The sequence below is a fragment of the Cnephaeus nilssonii genome, assembly GCF_951640355.1.
Source record: "Cnephaeus nilssonii genome assembly, chromosome: 8".
NCBI classification, from domain to species: Eukaryota; Metazoa; Chordata; class Mammalia; order Chiroptera; family Vespertilionidae; genus Cnephaeus; species Cnephaeus nilssonii.
The window spans coordinates 94,272,814-94,294,449 of record NC_137079.1 but is presented as its reverse complement, the minus strand read 5'-3'; the positions used below and the strand labels follow the sequence as shown (position 1 = coordinate 94,294,449).

General features: G+C 41.4%; 1 protein-coding gene across 6 annotated transcripts in view; it reads right to left on the bottom strand.

Moving 5' to 3' along the window:
* LRCH1 (leucine rich repeats and calponin homology domain containing 1) overlaps positions 1-21,636 on the bottom strand; it is a 230,572-nt gene that overhangs the window by 2,384 nt on the left and 206,552 nt on the right. For 4 of the 6 annotated variants that reach the window (XM_079778890.1, XM_079778891.1, XM_079778886.1 and 1 more), the window contains one exon: positions 19,667-19,744. In XM_079778890.1, coding sequence (XP_079635016.1) covers positions 19,667-19,744 — 78 coding nt within the window. Of the gene's footprint in view, positions 1-4; positions 7,551-19,666; positions 19,745-21,636 lie in introns of those variants that run through there. The other 2 variants (XM_079778888.1, XM_079778889.1) reach the window with 1 other exon arrangement.

The window sequence follows — 21,636 nt, the reverse complement described above, 5'->3', positions numbered from 1 at the left end:
AAAAGAAAGAACAAACATCAATTTTTAATGACTAGTACCTAATCATAAAATCTTGCAACAGCACTGATGGCAGTTGAGCTCAGACCATGTTCCTTTTCTTGTTTTCAGCCCATTACATAGAACTTTACTGTGTTTGCAGAGAAAATACTGACTTTACACAAATAAGGGTTGATCCAAAAAAGTGTCCAGTCATCCTGAAATCTGCAATAGATCTAAACATTTAACAAAACTTTATACTGAATAACTGAGCCATACACAGTCAGCTGGAAACCACACATCAAGGGCATATTAGCTTATATTATTATTTTTTAAAAGCATTCTTTATGATTCCTCTTTTTTTTTATTTCAGAGAGGAAGGGAGAGGGAGAGATAGAAACATCAATGATGAGAGAGAATCATTGATCGGCTGCCTCCTGCATGCCCCACACTTGGGATCAAGCCTGCAACCCAGGCATGTGCTCCCCACCAGAATCGAGCCTGGAACCCTTCAGTCTGCAGACTGATGCTCTATCCACTGAGCCAAACTGGCTAGAGCAGCTTATATTCTTATAAAGCAAAGTTGCAAATAGCCTTTCACACATATTTTAAAAAATATATTTCTTTATTGACTTCAGAGAGGAAGGATAAGGAGACAGATAGAAACATCAATGATGAGAGAGAATCATTGATAGGCTGCCTCCCACACACCCCCCATTGGGGACTGAGCCCGCAACCCAGGCATATGACCTGGACCAGAATCGAACCCAGGACCCCCTAGTCCACAGGTCCACGCTCCATCCACTGAGCCAAACCGGCCATGGCCCATTCACACATTTTTAAAGGAACTCAAATACTCATTTATACAGATCACACACTGTTCTATTGACCATGAACTTTGGTTCAATTTATTTTTTTCCTACGACCTCTGGAACGGAGGCATGCTGGTGGATTGGCATCTTTTCTTCTTGGTTTATGAACAGTCTTATAATTAATTTTAATAGCCTCTCTTTAAGTCTCTTTCATACTGCTGTCAAAGACACAAACATCCTGCTACTTTCTTATGTTGTAATTTTGCTCTTAGGAAATGTCCAGCACACACAACTCAAGGAAAACAACACGAGTCACTCCCGGTATGTAGAACCTTGCATGCTAAAGAGTTTATAAAATAACATGATGAAGTAATTTTATGCCTTTTTCACTTGGCTCTGGGGATGAGGGGATCACTTTCCAGAGTGTGTCTCCTTGACTCAGAAAAGACTCCACAGCAAACACTGCCTCTTTTCTACTCCATGATGGCTGTTTCTCCACAGCTCAATGACCGCTGTTTTTAAGTGAAGTTTAAATGGAGACAGTGTTCAACAGGAACAAATCAGGGTCTCTGGACAGACTGCTTCCTTTTCATGTGACTCTTGCTTGAGGAACTAGTTCTTCCTGTTGCCTCAATGGTAGGATTCTCCACAAATTAGTACAGATACAGGCCTTCTGGTCTCAAAAAGACATTCAAAGAACACACCATGACACATCCAGTAACTTGTTGTACTGCCTCAAAATGTCAGTTTTCCTACACTGTCTCAATCATCTTCCTACTCCCACCTCTAACTCCTTCCCTAACTTGAGGTAAATTCAGAGTATCTCTGAGACTAAATCTAGGCCTAAGAAGTAGCACATGTCAACATAAGACAGCTGATTACTGAAAGCATAATTCAACCATTATTTCATCTGGTTGCTATGCATTGAAATACAATTATCTTGTCGCCAATGGCATATTAGGTGGGCATGCAAGTTTATGCTCCTTGCCAACTTAGTAGCTGAATGTCAACCAAGAAAAAGGATGAGTTGAGCTGTGCACTGGGCCAGGATGGGCAGTGTGTGTCCTCCTTGTGCCATAGCTGGAGGTCAGTCTGTACCCTTTCCTGATGCCATAGGCTTGTGAAGTCACCCGAATCTGGCATTTTATTGCTAAGGTTGGTGGGATGTGCTTTTCTCATTCTTATGACTCTCATAGCACCCAAGTCAACACCTGGTTTGGTGGGTCATGACCACTAATATGGTTAAGCTCCTAGTGCAGGGCATTAGTTGGGGGAAAAAATAAAATCTTCACTTTACAACCTATGTTAAAATCAAACTGAAATGAATTAAAGAGTTAATTGTTTGTTTTTAAAAATCTCTCCTAATAAAATATAGATTAATATATAGTACTTTCTCTTATTGCCTAAGCTAAAAAGGCAAAATAAAAAAATCATGAGAAATATAAAAAAATTCCTTGCTTAAAAGTTTAAAGCCTGCATGTGTCAAAACTCCCTACATTAATTAAAGATTAAAAAAAAAACTATAAAAAAGTATTTACATCAAATTACAAGTGTTTTATATGACTCATAAACTCAATAAATCAGTAAGAAAGGCATTAAGAAACCGATGGAACATTGGGCAAGGAACACAAATAGAAATTTAAAAATGAAAGTTATGCCCCAGGCATTTTGAACAAGATATTTCGCTTCTCAACCTCAGTGTTTACTTACGCTTAATCCTGAATGTTCCTGAATTCTAGTATTATTTCCACAGGGCCTAATCTCTGTGTACATGGCTTTTACAGGGCTAGATGTCCTATCCTGCATCCAGCTTGAGAGGGAACAGGTCTCCATTAATAAATGTCCCAGTCCCCTTGATGAGCAGTGGCTCCTGTGGCTGAAGAGGTTCCAAGCTAATGGTCATGGAGACATAACAGACTGAATTAGCTTAAGGTCATTGTCTCTCCCGGGCCTTTATTTCTTAAACCAGCATTTCTCACCTTCCTGGTCTCCCGAGCCCTTTGGGAATGAGAACCAAATAGAAGACATGAAAAGGTACTCCATAGACCAGCCCCCCTGAAGAGGTACCCTCAGATTACTCTAATGGGGTTGGAGGTACTAAGAAGACTAGCATAATAGGAACCCTCTCATACAACATGGCAGCTCCATTATTTTATCACTGGACTGTGGTGAACATTGATGAGAATTACGAGGTGAGGCACTGGTTGACAAGATGAGCAAGGGGAGCCTGCCAGAAATGAGGAGGGGTAACAACGAGGACCGGGAAGCCATTATCCATCACCCTGGTCCTGCCACAGAGGAGGGGATTCCTGGAGTGAGCTAGAGGTTGGGATGGGAAAGGAACTGCTATAGATTTATAGCTGGTTGAGAAGTGACAGAAAAGGGCCACCTCACCTTGTATATAACAGAGTTAAAGGTGAGATCATTGCACCTTTACATTGACTTCAAATACATTTAAATTTTAATGTTCGAGGAGCCTAATGGCTTTCCTTGAGAATATGGCAGCACACTGTTCTAGTACACCCATGAGCTTCTTTTTTTCCTTTTTTCTTTTTTAGCACAGAACAGCCATAATTACTATCTTGCATAACAATAATGCTTCTGACCCCCTCTGAAGAAATCATGCTTTGTTTTTTTTCTCTGATGGTGGAGTCAATGAGGTTCACTCATCCCCTCACCCGCCCCTCTGTGAACCGCAGCAAACAGGGCTGGCAACGGCAGGCACACCATAAGGACTACATGCTGACTTAGACTTTCTGGGTACCTCCCAGATGCCTGGCACCAATGCTACAGATCTGCACTGATTATTTCTTTCTGACAACCTTGTCAGACAGACGTAATAATACCTTGGTTTTATAGACAAGAAAACTGAGATGTAGAGTCGGAAAACTGAAGTCACACAGATGGTATGACCTGGAACCAGATTTGAACATGTGAATCATATTAGAGTTGAGGCCCCTTCCAGACATCATGCCGCTTCTCATAATGTCCTTGATCAACAGCAAGTATGTTCCGTCTTGTGCCCATGAGACAGAAGAGGCTCTGGACTCTCAGAGTCCTATCTAGGCAAGACCCAACACATTCAGCATCAGGTCGGGGATCAGAGAACCTTCAACTTGGTGAAAGGCATTAGCTCTGCCACTCAGCTCAACTGGCTCCTTCTCACAGCGAGGGGCAGGAGCAGGCAGACTGCACCCTGCCACTGCCTGGCTTCTCTTTTGTGATCCCTTATTCTCCCAAACAGCTACACACCTCCTTCCCAGGCCAACTGCTGGACAAAATGAAGTCATTCACATCAGCACATTTCACCTAAAATGTACATGCCTTGCACTAACTTGATTGAAACTTGAACAAAATGGTCTCCAGTACTTTAACACAGGGGAACTTCATGTTCCTGCTCTGCCACATGAGCTCTCTGAGGAATGAATAAGTGAACACAAGCATAACCAAAATTGTGGTGAAAATCCAAAGAACTGGACCCTGATAGTTAAAGAAGGGAAAAAAAAGCAGACACTCTATATACCTGATGGTTTATTGAGAACTAATTTTAAAATCTGAAGCCTAATTTAAAGAAAAAATCTCCTAAATAAAATCACCAAAATATTTTTCACCTAATCAGAACTCAATTTAGACTCCTGAAATTTTAACCCATTGTACATTACCTTTACCCTGAAGGTGGAACAACTTTTGTCCTTAAAACGTTTTCCCTTTACAGCAGCAGTAGGTATGGATTATAGAGAGAATCCAAACCACCAAGCACTAAATTTAATTTCTTACTCACAAATGGCATCAGGATATCAAGTGCCTTCACTTATCTGCTCTCACTGATGAAGTCCCTACGGAATTATTTTACTTTTGAGCTCTGTAGGACCCCTTTTTCACACGCCCTGTTTCATAAGTGTCTCTCCCAGAGGACAGTAAGCTGCATGCAAACCACAAATCCATAAAAAGAGGGAACGAATAGGAACTAGTTATCACACATTGTAGAGATCCTGACATTGAGTGGTGAGTTGCCACCATTTGGAGGAACTAGAGAAAGAGAACCTTCTATTTCAAATAGATCAGTCTGTTTAAATAAGTAAGTAAGTAAATAAATAAATACTGGTTCTTGTTATCAGGCATTGGAAGAAAATCTGAAAAATGGTCTTTCTTATCGGAGGAAGGAGATTGAGTTTGCACATACACATCACACAACTAAACCCCTGACCACCTCGCAGAGGACAAGTCGGTCAGCCAGGTGTCCCCAGGCACACTGTAATGGCAGCATCAGAGGATGAGTTGTGGGTACCTTGGGGAAAAACCATGGAGAGGGTTAATATTCTGAACACAAATTAACAGCCTGATAATGGGCAAGACAGTTCATTCCAAGTTTTTCCTAAAGGGCTACATTAAATGTGTTCTGCTAGCTATCATACTACTTGATGAAAAAATGCCATCCAACAGATGCCTAGAGGAGCAGCACATTAGGGTGCAGATACAGGAATGATGTGAGAAATGAAAGCGTGTTCAAAAAATACTTTAGACACCCGAACTGAAATATGAACAAAGTTAGAGAATAATGTTGAATCAACCCAGAAAACTAAATCTGATCTCACATGATTGGTCTACATTGACAACATTTTCTTCTAGGTGGCTACCCAGTAAGTTATCTCTCTTCTCCCCTGTTGTACCCTCCTCCCCCTCAAATGAAAAACAAACAAACAGTGCTGATCATTAAAGGAAGCCTCAATGCACTGCAGAGCTAGATGGAAATGGTGAGCGCCACTCTGGGTATGCACAAAAAATGTATTGATGGGCTGATAAAAACTTGGAATAATCACCCAAAATGTGTTTATTAAGAACTTATGGCTCAGGGTGCTGGTTAGACATTGTATAAAGGGATTTTATTGTTACAGATTGAAGAGTACAAGATAGCACCAAAGACAATTCAGTACATCTGCAGGTTATTTATACACAACTGAGGTTAATTTGGTAACTTCACATACCCTGTATTTCACCAATCAACACAAACTCAGAATGAAAAGGTTAAGTTAACTCAAGATATTATCATGTCATCTCCTGTTAGAAAATCTGAGCTGATTAGCAACAAAGAATCTTTATAAATATACTTGTCTAACTATATGGGTTATCTACATCCTCAAGTAGCCTGGATTCATGGAAATGTTCATAAAAATACAATTATCATCTTAGTAGCTGTCTATGAAGATCACTTGCATTGCATTAAACTAGAAATTTACTAGTATCTTGAGGAAGTTAACTCCATCAGCTCCCCAACTTAATAAACAATATTTGGCAACCAGATTAGATGAAAAATAGGGGATATTGTCTTAACCTTGGAGCAGGGCTTTCTCATATTAGAAAAAGACAACCCAGAACCAGAAATATCTTGGCCTAGATTAAATTCTATTGGTTTTATCTTTTCAATACAAACTGACCACCCTACTCCAAAGCAGATATAGTTAATATATAATCCTTTAAGCTTACTTAAAAATAAAAGCAGTATGCTAACAATGGTTAAATGGAAATTTCAATTTATTAGATAAATTACATTCTTCTAAAATAAGAGCAATATTATTATTAGCTCCTGCCACAGAAACCAGGCTCCAGGACCAAGAATGTTCCATGACTCATGACTTTATTTAAAAACAAATAGTCAAGTTTATCACATTCTGGATCTGCTGTTAGAATGTGATGTAGCAAAAGCCAAAATGACCTATTACATTATTTAAAAATAGAAATCTCTTCTATAGAGGCTAACAAGGAGAAGTAAAAATATATGGGAATTGGTGTGCAAGCAAATCTCCCAGGTGGTGCTCTTAACACAGATGGCCCTTCCTTCCCTAGCGCCCTTCTGTGCAGCTGGCTCAAGCAGCAGGGCAAAAGGGCTGGCTCAGGGTAGAAGTGGGCGGCAACCCTCCCTGGTCCCCCTCACAGCTCCCATAGTAGGAAACAGCGAGGAATCCAACTAAATGACCAGCAAAGCAGTCATTCCCCAGATGGGATTTTTCAATTTGGTCAATAGGTGTGTTTTTTTGTGTGTGTGTGTGTGGTGTTTTTTTTACTGAAGAGTTTTATAGACCAAATTGGGCCAAAATGCTGGTTTTCTGTCTCCCTTGCAAGGGGCGTGGGGAACCTCTACAACTCAATTGCCCAGTCCTGAATTGGGTTGGACTTAAATACTGCAAAGGAAAGATTTTCATATTCCCTTTTGCTCCTGTTCTGGAAATTCTACTCTACCTAGGGCAGTGACGCTCACTGGGGAGAGGGAAGAGGATCTGTATAGCACTCCTGCTGGCATGATGGGCTGTGGCTGAGGAAGCATGAGGTGTGAATACACTTTGTTGTCACTGTTTTCAGTAAGTGAGAAGTTACTTAAAGGGAACTGCATTCTATAAGTTTGTGCTTTTGGAAAATCTGATTGGTAAAAGTTCAGCTTCAAAACTCAAGAGACTACTGAAGAGATAACAGGGAAGTTTGCAAGGCAAAGGGTCAGATGGAGGAAGGACCCCTAATGGATCAGGGACAGAGCAGAGCGCTTGGATGCACATGCAGACTTTATGCGGACAGGGCATTCCAGCGGTAAGTGATATAGATCAGCACTATAAAGAGAATATGGACAAGACAGAAGCTTATAAGGTCCCTGGAGCGGAGGGCAGAAGTTGGTTGTGGGGGTTTCTCCCCGAGTGCCAGCAGAGTGTCAACAGTCTTTCGAATGTGACGAAAATCCAACTGCAGGATGTCATACGGAGAGCAGAGGTCAGCCTATTCCGAGGGCAGCCATTAGAACAGAAAGAGATAGTGCATACAATTAAAAATACACAGAAGAACAGCTGAAAAGAAGCATACATTTTTGGTTACTAGCAAATGGCAAGAGAAACCTCTTATTTCAAGCAGGTAAAACTCGTTCCACCATCAAAGATTTTAAAACTTTATTCCAAAAGAAAAGTAGCATACCAAATATGAGGTTAGAATAAAATACATTCCCACATAGGGTTATTATGTAAATTTCTTCACCACTAAACAGGTGTGGGGGCAGGAACAGATCTCCATGCATGTTTTGTCTACTTTACAGTCACCATATAGGGAGGCAGAGCTCTTATTTTATCGATTAAATGCAAAAATAAGAAGCTCATTTACTTGAATTGACCTCCGGATGTCTATTACTGTCAGGAAGAAAACAGTTTTATGATGTACTAATTCCTGAACCAGAAATGACAATAGCTTAAAATTTATAGTAATTATAATTCATGTCAGTATGAAAAAAGTTGTAGTTTTGTGTCCAAGTTAAACAAGGATTGAAAATATCTGTGATATATTTCATAAATGCAGTAGGCAAAGCGTTTAAAGTATATATATATATATATATATATATATATATATATATATATATAATGTATAGTATATATTTTATAACATATTTTGATAATATTGCCCTTTGTTTTAGCCTCATTGCTAAGCAGATGTAAATCACAGAGCAATTAAAAGATGATTTTAAAGTAGAGTTATTTGTCTTAATTGTATCCTCTGAGGTTATCTTGATGCCCTCAGGTAAGGAGGAATACAACAATATCAAGTGGGTGAATAAGATTAAGAACATTCTCATCTTATTTTAATTTATGAAGGTAGAAATACTCAACAAAAGATTTTTTTACGATAATAATCATGTTATATCTATTCAGATTGTGTCTTTTCTCAGTAGATTTGGAAGAATCAAGCTGCCACTGTTATTTTCCCAACAATTAAAACATCTACACATAGATTGAATTTCACTGGGAGAGAGATAGTAGACAAAGATTAACAGATGGGGAAATATCTAAAAGAAATTTTCTATTGCAATAAAATTTCTCTATTGCAATGTTGTGCTTAACCAGTGAAATCAGAGCAAAGAAGACATAAGACAAAAGGCATCCAAGAACTAAAATGTGATTTTCACAAAAGTGGTATTTCCACGTTAAAAGCAAAACATCCTATCTCCAGTATATATTTCAATAACTTCCCCAAACCCCATGGAAAATGTATGGTCTGCTCCCCAGCCACTCCGTCAGAGAACTCAAGTCAGTTCCCTTTTGCCGTTTTCAGGGCACTTAGTCAGCAGGACACTTCACAGGCAGGTGGGCAGCAAAGACCACTCTTTTTATCCTGGAGGTAATTTTATGATGCCACAGATTCTGGGTTAATTCACACTAAAGAGGGTAGGGCCTAGACTTACAGTCCATGGGGATATAAAATTTTTAAAATATATTTTTTATTGTTGGTAATATTACATGTATCTCCCATTTTCTCCCCCTCTCCTCCCTCCCGTGGTGATTTACATTAAATCGTGATCGCTAAAGGAAAAGGCACGGGGTAAGATTGTACGGTGGGCGAAATTCCGAGTCATCCTAAAGGGTGGCGCCCGGGCTGCTGTGGCCGAGCCGCCCTCGGAGTCTGCCAGACGACACAAGTCCGCTGCAAGCACGCCACCATGGGAATGAGGGCTGCGGCGACTAGGGGAACCTGGGAATTCTCTGACTCTTGTGCTTCCCAAATCTCATTCTTTTTTTCTTTTTTAATATATTTTATTGATTTTTTACAGAGAGGAAGAGAGAGGGATAGAGAGTCAGAAACATCGATGAGAGAGAAACATCGATCAGCTGCCTCCTGCACTCTCCCCACTGGGGATGTGCCCGCAACCAAGGTACATGCCCTTGACCGGAATCGAACCCGGGACCTTCCAGTCCGCAGGTCGACGCTCCATCCACTGGGCCAAACCAGTCAGGGCCCAAATCTCATTCTTAATGAGAGGGATTTAACCATTATACTTTTTTCCTCCTTAAAATTGCAATAGAAAAATACTAAAAAGGAAATAAATTTAAAGAGGCAAAATTTCACTGTGCATTTACAAAGCATTAGTAATTACCGCAAGGCATTTGAAAAACACAGTAACTGTCCCTGGAGGCAAACGCAGCAGCTAATTCTCATTATAGTGAACAGAAATCATAATCACCAGAGAGGTATTGGATGGATTCTCTTAGAGGCAGCCGTCAGTATGTGGCTAAGATTACTCTTCAAGATCGGCGCAGGTGCTGGGGGTGTGGCTCAGTTGGTTGGGCATCCTCCTGTGCACTGAGGGGTCGCAGGGTTCAGGTTTGATGCCTGTAGGAGGCAGCTAATCGATGTTTCATTCTCTTGGAGGTGTTTCTCTTTATCCCTCTCCCTTCCTCTCTCTCTAAATATCAATAATTTAAAAAATTGGCTATGGACAATACTACAGACTCAAGCAGAAATGTAGACAGATCTGGCAAAAGTCTAGGTTATAGATGTTCTGAGTAAAATGAAATCTAAATTCAAAGAAATTTAGAAAAAATTCAACCTACTTAAATATTTTAATTTTGAAAGTCAGAATGCTTACAAAGGATTTATTTTTAGTCTAAAATATCATAGTTCAGAATGTTGATGGTCATTCTGAAAATTTGAGGCTCTAATTAACAGTATAATGTGTCAGAGAGTGAGGTAGGAAAGGGTTTCTAGAGTTTTCTCCAAATATATGAGAACTAATTGCCGATTTTATGAACTTAGAAGATAGCTCTAATATTGGTAAACTAATTAATCTAGAAATGTAATTTAAAACTTTTTGAAGATACTGCTCATAACATGTTTATTCACAACTGTGTACATGTGAAAGGCTGTCAGACCGCTGGTAACTGCCACCAGGAAACACATAGTGGAAATGGTAAACACATACTAACTGTAAGAAATGTGAGTGACTTTAAAAGCTAAAAACTGGTTCTTTTTAATAAATTACTAATTTAAAAACTGATGTTAAAAATAAACATGTTGGCCTGCACTTCTGATTACTCAGAATTAACCATATAAATGGAAAAATAAAATAAATCTTAGAAGAAGAATCTCACCCTCCCCCCAAAAGTGTTTATTAGCTATGATTTAAATTGATACTAAAGTCTTTGATTTAAGAAGAAAAAGAGGCATTAGGTTCAAAGAGGAGAATGAACTCATTTATCCTACTCTCAAGATTCTTAAGAAACAAAAAATATATAGCAGCTTCAACTTATAAAATGTCTTTTAACAAAAAACTTCAGAGCAGTTACATATGTATAATTGCCTAAATTCTCACAACAGGTATTAAGTAGGAAAGTTGTTACTATTATTTTCAAATATAATGTCTCATTATAAAAGAATGAAATGCAAATATGAAAGCTACTGAAAACAGGCGTCTGAATTAATTTTGATAAGCACTTAGTAGGAATAGAATCACAGTTGTTGAATAATTATTCACCTTACTAACTATAGAACAAGAGGTTTTCTTAGGGATCCTCCTTGGAAACTGTGGAGGGCATGCTGTAAGAAAGTCAGAGTTGTAGAGATAAGCAGTCTGGGAGCCCAAATGGGCCTATCACTCAAAAAGAAAATAAATCTTGACAGCAGATCAAGGACAGGACCTGTCTGAAAGGAGACAGCATCTAGGTGCTAATTTTTATGGGGACAATGATAGGTTCCTCCCCCACTTAACCTTAGATAATAGCTGGCTCAAAAGGAGGTGTTCAGGGCAGTTTTTTCAAGGTATTGTGCCTGTCACTCTGTCGGATCACAGGCCATCTGAATAATAAAATGCACCACAAGATTCAACATTTTCTCTACTTATTTGACTCTGGTAGGGACAAGCTGCAGGACCCTGTCGTGTCCAGTTTCAATTCCACTATATCAATGTGATCATTGTTAGCATCTGAATGTACTTTAGGATTTTATTTTTAACTCTATTTGGCTGATGCAGAAGCTGAGGGACACCAAATCTATCCTTGTGGACACACAACGAAAACCTCCACTTCCAGCAGTATTGCGCTTCCCAGGCAGGCAGCACAGGCCAGGAATACCAGGTGTCTACCACATCCAGAGAGTTGCTGCCCTTAATCCTCTATTCTCTCTCTGGAAACAATCCTATATAATAAAGAGGTAATATGCAAATTGACCATCACTCCAACACACAAGATGGCTGCCACAAGATGGCCGGCAGGGGAGGGCAGTTGGGAGGGACAAGGACTACAGGGGAGGACAGTTGGGGGTGATCAGGCCTGTAGGGGAGAGCAGTTAGGGGTGACCGGGCTGGCAGAGGAGGGCAGTTGGGGGAACCAGGCCTGCAGGGGAGAGCAGTTGAGGGGGACCCAGGCCTGCAGGGGAGGGCAGCTGGGGGGGGGGACCAGGCCTGCAGGGAAGGGTAGTTGGGGGCAACCAGACCTGGAGGGGAGGGAAGTTGGGGGCAACCAGGCCTGTAAGGGAGGGCAGTTGGGGGTGACCAGGCCTGCAGGGAAGGACAGTTGGAGGGAACCAGGCCAGCAGGGAAGGGCAGTTGAGGGGGACCCAGGCCTGCAGGGGAGGGCAGTTGGGGGCAACCAGGCCTGCAGGGGAAGGCAGTTGGGGGCAACCAGGCCTGCAGGGGAGGGCAAATGGGGGTGACCAGGCCAGCAGGGGAGGATAGTTGGGGGAACCAGGCCTGTAGGGGAGAGCAGTTGAGGGGGACCCAGGCCTGGAGGGGAGGGCAGTTGGAGGTGACCAGGCCTGCAGGGGAGGGCAGCTAGGGGCAACCATGCCTGCAGGGAGGACAGTTAGGGGCAACCAGGCCGGCAGGGGAGGGCAGTTAGAGGTGACCAGGCCTGCAGGGGAGGACAGTTAGGGGCAACCAGGCTGGCAGGGGAGGGCAGTTATGGGTGACCAGGCTGGCAGAGGAGGGCAGTTAGAGGCAATCGGGCCGGCAGGGGAGCAGTTAGGTGTCGATCAGGCTTACAGGGGAGTGGTTAGGGGGTGATCAGGCTGGCAGGCAGAAGCAGTTAGGGGCAATCAGACAGGCAGGTGAGCCATTGGGAGCCAGCAGTCCTGGATTGTGAGATGGATGTCTGACTGCCCGTTTAGGCCCGATTCTGGTGGGATCTGGCCTAAGGCCTAAACGGGCAATGGGACATCCCTTGAGGGATCCCAGATTGGAGAGGGTACAGGCTGGGCTGATACTCCCCCCGCCCCCGTGCACAAATTTCATGCACCGGGCCTCTAGTAATAAATATGAAGAGAACACAAAGTGCATTTCTAGTCCAAGTTCCCTCCTCATCTAAAGAGGGCAAATCTAGCTCTGATTGGTTTGGCTCAGTGGATAGAGTGTTGGACTGAGGACTGAAGAGTCCCAGGTTCGATTCCGGTCAAGGGCATGTACCTTGGTTGCGGGTACATCCCCAGTAGCGGGTGTGCAGGAGGCAGCTGATTGATGTTTCTCTCTCATCGATGTTTCTAGCTCTCTATCCCTCTCCCTTCCTCTCTGTAAAAAAAAAAAAAAAAAAAAAAAAGCAATAAAATATATTTTTAAAAAATAGAGGGCAAATCTATTAACCTTTTGCACTCGGATGTCGAGTGTGACTCGACACGGTTAGCATCAGTAGCAGCTCTTTTTATACTCTTTGAATGTATCAATAATTTGAAATATTAAAAAATCCAAATAAATAAGTTTGTATGAAAAGAAACTCCAGTTTTTTATTCTACTGCCGTGCTTTGTAAAATCTGGGGTATTTAAAAAATTAAATCCCGAGTAGAATAAAGGAATCGAGAAAAAAGCAAGCGAGTGCAAAGGGTTAAATTAAGGAAGGACCTTGGTCCTTTAAAGAGGTCTGAGGCCAAAGCTATTTATTTAAAATCAAGTAGAAAAATTTCCCCAGTGAACCAAATATCTACTTTTTAACACTTTTGATGTTATTAAATCAGATTTCTCTCAACCTAAGTCAATACTACAATAGCCCTAAATTTGGATCAATGTGAAAACCCCTAAGAGCCAACCATGAATGCCCTCCATCAAGGTCAGAGGCCAGGAATGGCCACGCTGGCTCCGAAAAGGCAAAGGAAGCCTCAGTATGCCCATAAATGGCCCATGACCCCTAGGCTTAATTGGAGTCAGATTCCTGATTGAAACAAAGAATATTTCCTAAATAATTTGGAAGCCCACCTAGGGTAGGCCTGTCTTCAAAATCAAGTTGAAGCTTGCACCAGAGGTCACAGACAATTGCAAAGTCTGACCACGGGCAACAACACTACAAGGTGTGATGGGATGATGCCAGCAACATCATCCAATCCCCAGACTTTTCAGGGTGCCATGATGCATGACTCTTTGGTAATTCTCTGGCTGCTAAGCAACTGAGGAAGGAGGAAAGCAATTATGGAGCTGCAGGATGTAACCGAGCTTTCATGAAAATTAGAGCTCAGAGAAACCTGGGGGTCCAGTGATTCTCAAACTGTGTTTAGCAGCAGGACACTTTCTCTTTCCCCTAAAGGAAAAGGTAGCTGGCAAAAGGGAACTGCTCTGGCTGAAGCAAGGGGATGGGAGTGATCTGTAGACTCCCACCTGGCTTTCCCTGGATTCCTGTGCAGGCCATTCAAAAGAATCAAGGGCTTGGGAGAATGCGGTTTAAATCCGTTGTTTAATTCCAACACTTCCACTTTGCAGAGCAGGGAGCTCAGTCACAGAGAGCCTGTTTGTGCCGGAAAGACAAGCAGGGGACTCTTCATGCGCATAGACCGGGTCCAAATGCCAGCTCTGCTGCTTCCCAGCTTTCAGTACAACTTAGCAAATTACGTAACCTCTCTGAACCTCAGTGTCCTCACAGTGTGGTAATAAAATATTTACCTCACATCCTCAACAGTATTATATAATTTTATTAACCAGTGTCAGTTGCCCAGTCAATTTAATTTAAAAGATTAAAAAATAAAAGAATTAAAAAAAAAAAGAAATTAGTGCTTAAAAACAAATCCTCAACAGTGAGCACTTGAAATGATGCAGGCACAGGAAGTGCTCAGTAAATGAGTATTTTAAAGTGTTTGCCCTAAGGCGCATAACTAGTTATCAGCACAGGTGGGACTAATTCACCCCAAACCTACTCATTCCCTCACTCTTCTTCCAGGTTAGGCTCATTTGTGTCCCTTTAGCTGGGGAACTGGTCCCAAACAGAAAACCAAACCCCGAGGAAAGGGCAGCAGACAGGGAAGTGACCTGCTGAAAGAGCCATCGGAGGTCTCCTACACTGAAAGGAAACTTGCCAGAGAGAACGATTTTCTATCCCTTTTCTACAATCTTCCCTTGGCATTCTCATTAACAACCTTTCCCTCATCCCAGAATCCTTCACAGTTGACGGCAAATAGGCCTGCTGTCACTCGAACAGAATTTCTCCAGAACCCAACAGCCAACTTCCTTCTGTGACATCATCTGCTTTTCATCTGAGGTGTCCACTGTTCCAATCCTGTCTAAGATCCCTGACCCTGGACTAACATTCAAGGGTATAGATCCAGCCTTCTTCCAATGTCACAATTAGCAGAGGTCTGCAGTACCTGACCTTTCTACATACTGCAACCTGCAAATAATTAGGTTGTGCAATTCTGAATGCAGCCAATTTGAAGACACCAGGTTTATAGGTAAGTCACACCAGAATCACTCTAATAAAGCATACATGAACCTTGACTAACTCCAAGGCAGATATCTGGGAATGTGTCCATGGGGACTTCTCAAGATAATATAATAAACTATAACCAGAACAATTTTTAAATTGCTTCCATCCCATTAAATTACTTTATATGTAATAATTTTAACTAAATCTACTCAGCAACCACATTCTACCTATATGAACAATCATAAAAGCTGCCAACCGACTGGCTTGTAGTTTCAAGCTGTGATTCTGTTACAAAGGGCTTAGAGCATAGCTGTGCCTTTTCAGTCTCTACAGAATAATATATTATTGTCAATTAGATATTTAGCTTAAAACATACAGAATTCAAGATCTCTGTGACTTATGAGGGTAAGTTATGAGTAGAAAAGAAAGCAGGAAAAGCTTACAAATTAGGAGGAATTATCTGTTTGTCACTGGGAAGTCAATGAATATTTTGTTACCCAAATATTGTCTGATGCAAATAAGAAAATGTAATGTTACAGGTTCTCTGTTTTTAGGTAATATTCTTTTAATTTTATTTACTTATTTATTTATTTTTATTTTTTAAATATATTTTTATTGATTTCAGAGAGGAAGGGAGAGGGAGAGAGAGATAGAAACATCAATGATGAGAGAGAATTATTGATCGGCTGCCTCTTGTACGCCCTCTACTGGGGATTGAGCCTGCACCCCCGGGCATGTGCCCTTGACCAGAACCAAACCTGGGACCCTTCAGTCTGCAGGCCGATGCTCCATCTGCTGAGTCAAACCAGCTAGGGCTTATTTACTTATTTATAAATTGAATTTATGGGTGAGTTGGTTAATAAAATTATATAGGTTTCAAGTGTACAATTCTATGATATATAATCTGTATAGTGCATTTTAAGCCCACCACCCAAAGTCAAATCTTATTCCATCATTATATGTTTGAACCCCTTTACTTTTTACTATCTCCACACCCCCCTTCCTTCTGTTAACCACCATACTGCTATGTCTATGAGTTTTTATTTGTTTTTCTTGTTTGTTCATTTGTTGCTTTCAGTTTTATATCCCACATATGAGTGAAATCATACAGTTCTTAGCTTTTTCTGTCTGACTTATTTGCTTAGCATGATATTCTCAAGATCTATCCATATTGTCGCAAATGGCAGTATTTCATCTTTTCTTATGGCTGAGTAGTATTCCATTGTATATATGTACCACATCTTCTTTATTGAATCATTTATTGAAGGACATTTCGGTTGTTTCAAGGTACTGGCCAACATGAATAATGCTGTAATGAACATAGGGGTACATATATCTTTGCAAATACATGTTTTCAAGTGTTTTTGGTTACATACCTAGGAGAGAGATTGCTGGGTCATGTGGTAACTCTTCTAAATTTTTTGAGAAACCTCCATACTGTTTTCCATGGGGGCTGTACCAGTCTACATTCCACCAGCAGTGAATGAGGGTTTCTTTTCCTCCATAATCTCTCCAACACTTGTCATTACTTATCTTGTTGATAATAGCCATTCTAACAGGTGTGATGTGGTATCTCCTAGTTTTTATTTGCATTTCTTTAATAGCTAGTGAAGTTGAGAATCTTTTCATGTATCTGTTGATCATCTATATGTCTTCTTGAGAGAAGTGTCTATTCAGGTTCCCATTTTTTAAATTGGTTTGCTTGTTTGGTATTGAGTTGTAGGAGTTCCTTATATATTTTGGATATTAACCCTTTGTCGGAACTGTTCTTTGCAAATATCTTCTCCCACACTGTTGGTTGCCTTTTTGTTTTGTTGGTGGTTTCTGGGCTGTGTAGAAGCTTCTTAGTTCGAAATAGTCTCATTCATTTATTTTTGCCTTCACTTCCCTTGCCTTTAAGGTCAAATGCATAATAATCTCTCTTACACCAAAGTCCATAAGTTCAGTACCTGTTTTCTTCTGTGTAATTTGTTTCAGGTGATATTTTTAGGTCTTTAATCAATTTTAAGTTAATTTTTGTATATAGGGACAAACAGTGGTCTAGTTTTAATCTTTTGCATGTGGCTTTCTAATTTCCCAGCAGCATTTATTGAAGAGGATTTCTTTTCTCCATTGTATGCTTTTTGGCTCCTTTGTCGAAAATTATTTGTCCAAAACACAGTTTTATTTCTGGGCTCTCAATTCTGTTCCATTGTACCAGTCTTTTTAAATTTCTGATTGCAAATGGAGAATTTCTTCAACTTCACTTGTGATATAACTATATTTTTAGTGTAAATCACCAATTGTGTACCACATATTCATTCAAAACATCAACCCTCTTGAAAGAAATATAACTAAGTGGGAGGGTGTCATTTCACCCTCCCCAACTCATTATCATATTCTTAATGAAAATATTTCCTTATTTTCAATAACTTATTCCTCATTGATTCTGTGAGAGATTAAATCATGCTCTTTTGAGTGTACAGGAAGATTTGCCAATTGACTTTCAACTGGTGATTTATGCTTTTCCACTAGAATATTCCTTCCTTCTTTTAACATATCTTGTTAAAGAAGTTCAAATGAATTTTTTCTAGTAGCAATGAACTTAATGTAACTCTAGTCACCAGTAAAATGCAATTGGATTATCCATCAGGATGAACATACATGTACATACACACATAACACACACACACACACACACACACACACACACACACACATATGCACAATGCAAACGTAAAATCACCTCAGATCGTAAAAGTTTTTTCAAAAAAAAAAAGTTTTTTCAAAAATGGTTTAAGTGGGATATTGGCAAAAAGTCATTTACTCCTTGCAATTCTTCTTAGGAATTATGAGTTGCCTATTAGTGCCAGAGACATAACGCAGAAATTATTATAAAAATTTCTTTGCATTTTTCTAAATCCCATTTGCCCACCTTGAAAGGAAATCGTAATTACCAACCTTTACTAATGATAAATGAGAAAGTGCATTTCCATTGCATTTTGTATTACCATAAGCCAAAAAAACTTTGATGAGTTTAAAAATATCACAGGGGATTAGGTCATAACTCATTAGTGCTTTCTAGCATAAGCATGAATAATTTACCACCCAATTTGGTATGATAGTTTTGATTCACACATGAGAAATCTTATCAGTCCATGACAAAATAAAATTATTTTAAAAGGTAGGTGTATAAGAATTTTCACAAATATTTGCCTTAATAATTATTTTTCTTCAAATAAGATCAGAAAGCCACCACTAATTTCTCACCAAACTAAAAATTATGGAGAAAAGGAAGGAAGGAAGGAAGGAAGGAAGGAAGGAAGGAAGGGAGGGAGGGAGGGAGGGAAGGAGGGAGGGAGGGAGGGAGGGAGGGAAGGAGGGAGGGAGGGAAGGAGGGAGGAAGGGAGGGAGGGAGGGAGGGAGGGAGGGAGGAAGGGAGGGAGGAAGGGAGGGAGGGAAGGAGGGAGGAAGGGAGGGAGGGAGGGAAGGGAAAGAGAAAAGGGAGGAAGGAAAGAAGAACGGGAGGGAGGGAGGGAGAGAGGGAGGGAGGCAGTCAAGTCTTTCTCAATTTCAATAAACTCCTATCACTGAGTAAAATGTAATTTCTTCACATACTCAAAAACAGTATTTTATGATAGAATCTGTAATTATCCCTGGAACATTAGAAAAGATAGAAGAAGTTACAAGAAATGGAATTTCTGTTGATCCCAATGATGATAAACTTCTCAACTTACCCCCAAATCCTGAGTGAATTGCTTTTTTTCTCCCTAAGAAACCATCTTATGATATTATTAGCAAAGTCTTTAGAAGCCCCAAATTGGCTGAGGCTGGGGTTTAGCTTGTGAAAAAGAAAAGTAGCAAACTAGAGTTGGGCTGGCTATAGGGACTTGCCAAATGAGTCTACAGCAGACTAAAGAGGGAAATATAAATGCAAACAGTTAACAAACTATAAAGCAACATACAAACATTATTATTATTAATGGTAACTATTAATAATAATAATTAATATTTTAATGCTGATTATTGTGATCCACATACCCAAAATGAAATTCAACAAATTAGTTGTCTTACAGCTCTGCTTTACTTAAGAGTCTTGGAAAAGGAAAGTGATCAGTTCCAAATTCTTCCCTATGGGACCCGACTGAGGCTCATTGAAGGCTCAGGTTTTCTGCTCTTGGGGTAGGAGATCAAGCAAACTAAGTTTTTTTTTTTTTTTTTTTTTTTTCAAGTTTGGAATTACACACTTACTTTAAAACCTCAAAGAAATTATATTCTCCTTTTCTTCAGAATTGACCATAATGACTTAAGACATTTTAATTTCATTGAAATAGAACAATTTAAACTAAAATTTTATGACTTATTTAATATTTCTTTAGAAAGACAGATTAAAAGGATGTACAAAGTTGTACAACTATTCAGTAGGTTCAAACACATAAATAAAATATTTTCTAAAACACAGTATTTGGATAAGTTTGGTGTTACCTCTGGTACTCCTAATTTTCGGCATGCTTCCAAAAAGTTTTCCACATTTCTTCTGCATTTGGCCATGCTAAGCTTGGGCTATAAATACAAATATGCAGAAATAATGAATTATTAAAAGAGAAATAATTTTAATAATAACTTAAAATTTAAACTTTCTAAATGGCACAAGTAATATGTGTTTATGAAGAAAAATTATGTATGCAATTAAAAGACAATAAAAATTTACCTACCCAGAAATGTCCACATAGAGATAAGAACTATTAGTAGTTTTTATTGTATTTTCCAGACATTGTATGCATACATGTTTGTGTATACAAAGACATACATATATATGTGTATACATAGATATGTGTCTTATATGCAGAATTTCTGCATATCTATACTAATAAGAGATAAATATGGTGATTGACCATCACTCCACAACACCCATAGCCAATCAGGAGGGAATATGCAAATTAGCAGGACAAAGATGGCGGCGGCACAGACCCAGCCGGAGCAGGTGGGAGGCTTGGGTTGTCCCCGGTGATGGAGGAAGCCAAGCTTCCCACCTACCTGGGCCGGCCGCCAAAGGAGGGGCCTTTGTGCAGCGGCCATGGAGCAGGCCGGAGTGAGTGGGAGGCTTGGGTTGCCCTCAGCGATGGAGGAAGCTTGGCTTCCTCTGTCGCCGGGGGTGACCCAAGCTTCCTGCCTGCCCTGGCTGACCACTGAGGGAGGGGCCTGTGGGCGGTGGCCACAGAGCCAGCCTGAGCGTTTGGGAGGCTTGGGTCGCCCGGGACGGCCGCCGAAGGAGGGACCTGCAAACAGCCCTCAGTTCCTCACCTAGGCTGGCCACGCCACCATTGGGGTGAGGGTCCCCGCTGGGGGGCATGGCCAGCCTGCAAACAGCTATCAGCCCCTCACCCAGGCTGGCCAGGCACTCCAGTGTGGACCACCAACCTGAATGGGGTGTGGCCAGCCTGAAAACGGCCCTCAGCCCCTTACCCAGGCTGGCCACGCCCCCATGGGGTGAGGGTCCCCATTGGAGGGCGTTGCCAGCTTGAAATCAGCCATCAGCCCCTCACCCAGGCTGGCCATGCCCCCCAGTGGGGACCTCCACCCAAATGGGAGCATGGCCGGCCTACAAACCACCACAGGCCCCTTGCCCAGGCCGCCCCACCCACCAAGGGAACCACCACCCTGATCCGGGACACCCTTCAGGGCAAACCAGCTGGCCCCTCCTATGCACCAGGCCTCTATCTATACTAATAAAAGGGTAATACGATAATTAGACTGGGAGACCTTCCAGGAGACCTTCTGGACATTCTTCTGGACAAAGCCATAGTGGCGGGGCCGAGGTAGAGGTAGTTAGGGGCCAAGAGGGGAGGGCAGTTGTGGGTGATTAGGCCAGGATGAGATGGCAGTTGTGGATGATCAGGCCGGTAGGGGGGTTGTTGGGGGTGATCAGGCTGGCAGGGGGGGAGGCAGTTGGGGGTGAGCAGGCTGGCAGAGGGGGCCAGTTGGGGGTGAGCAGATCATCAGAGGGGATCAGTTGGGGGCAATCAGGTTGGCGGGGAGGGCAGGTGGGAGCAAGTAGGCTGGCAGGGGGGGAGTTGGGAGCGAGCAGGCTGGCAGGGGGGAGTTGGGGGCAAGCAGGCTCGCAGGGGGGCAGTTGTGGGTGATCAGGCTGGCGGGGGGGCAGTTGGGGGCGAGCAGGCAGGCAGGCAGATGACCGGTTAGGAGCCAGCAGTCCCAGATTGCAAGAGGGATGTCCCAGATTGGAGAGGGTGCACACCAGGCTGAGGGACACCTGCCCCCCCCCACCCCGCGCATGAATTTCATGCACGGGGCCACTAGTATGTATATATTTATACAAATACATACATGTATACATATATGCAAAATTTTCTGCATATATATGTATGTGCTTGTATACATGTATTCACACACACATACTTATCCACAATTTTTAAGGGGGCAAACTCTTGTGTGAT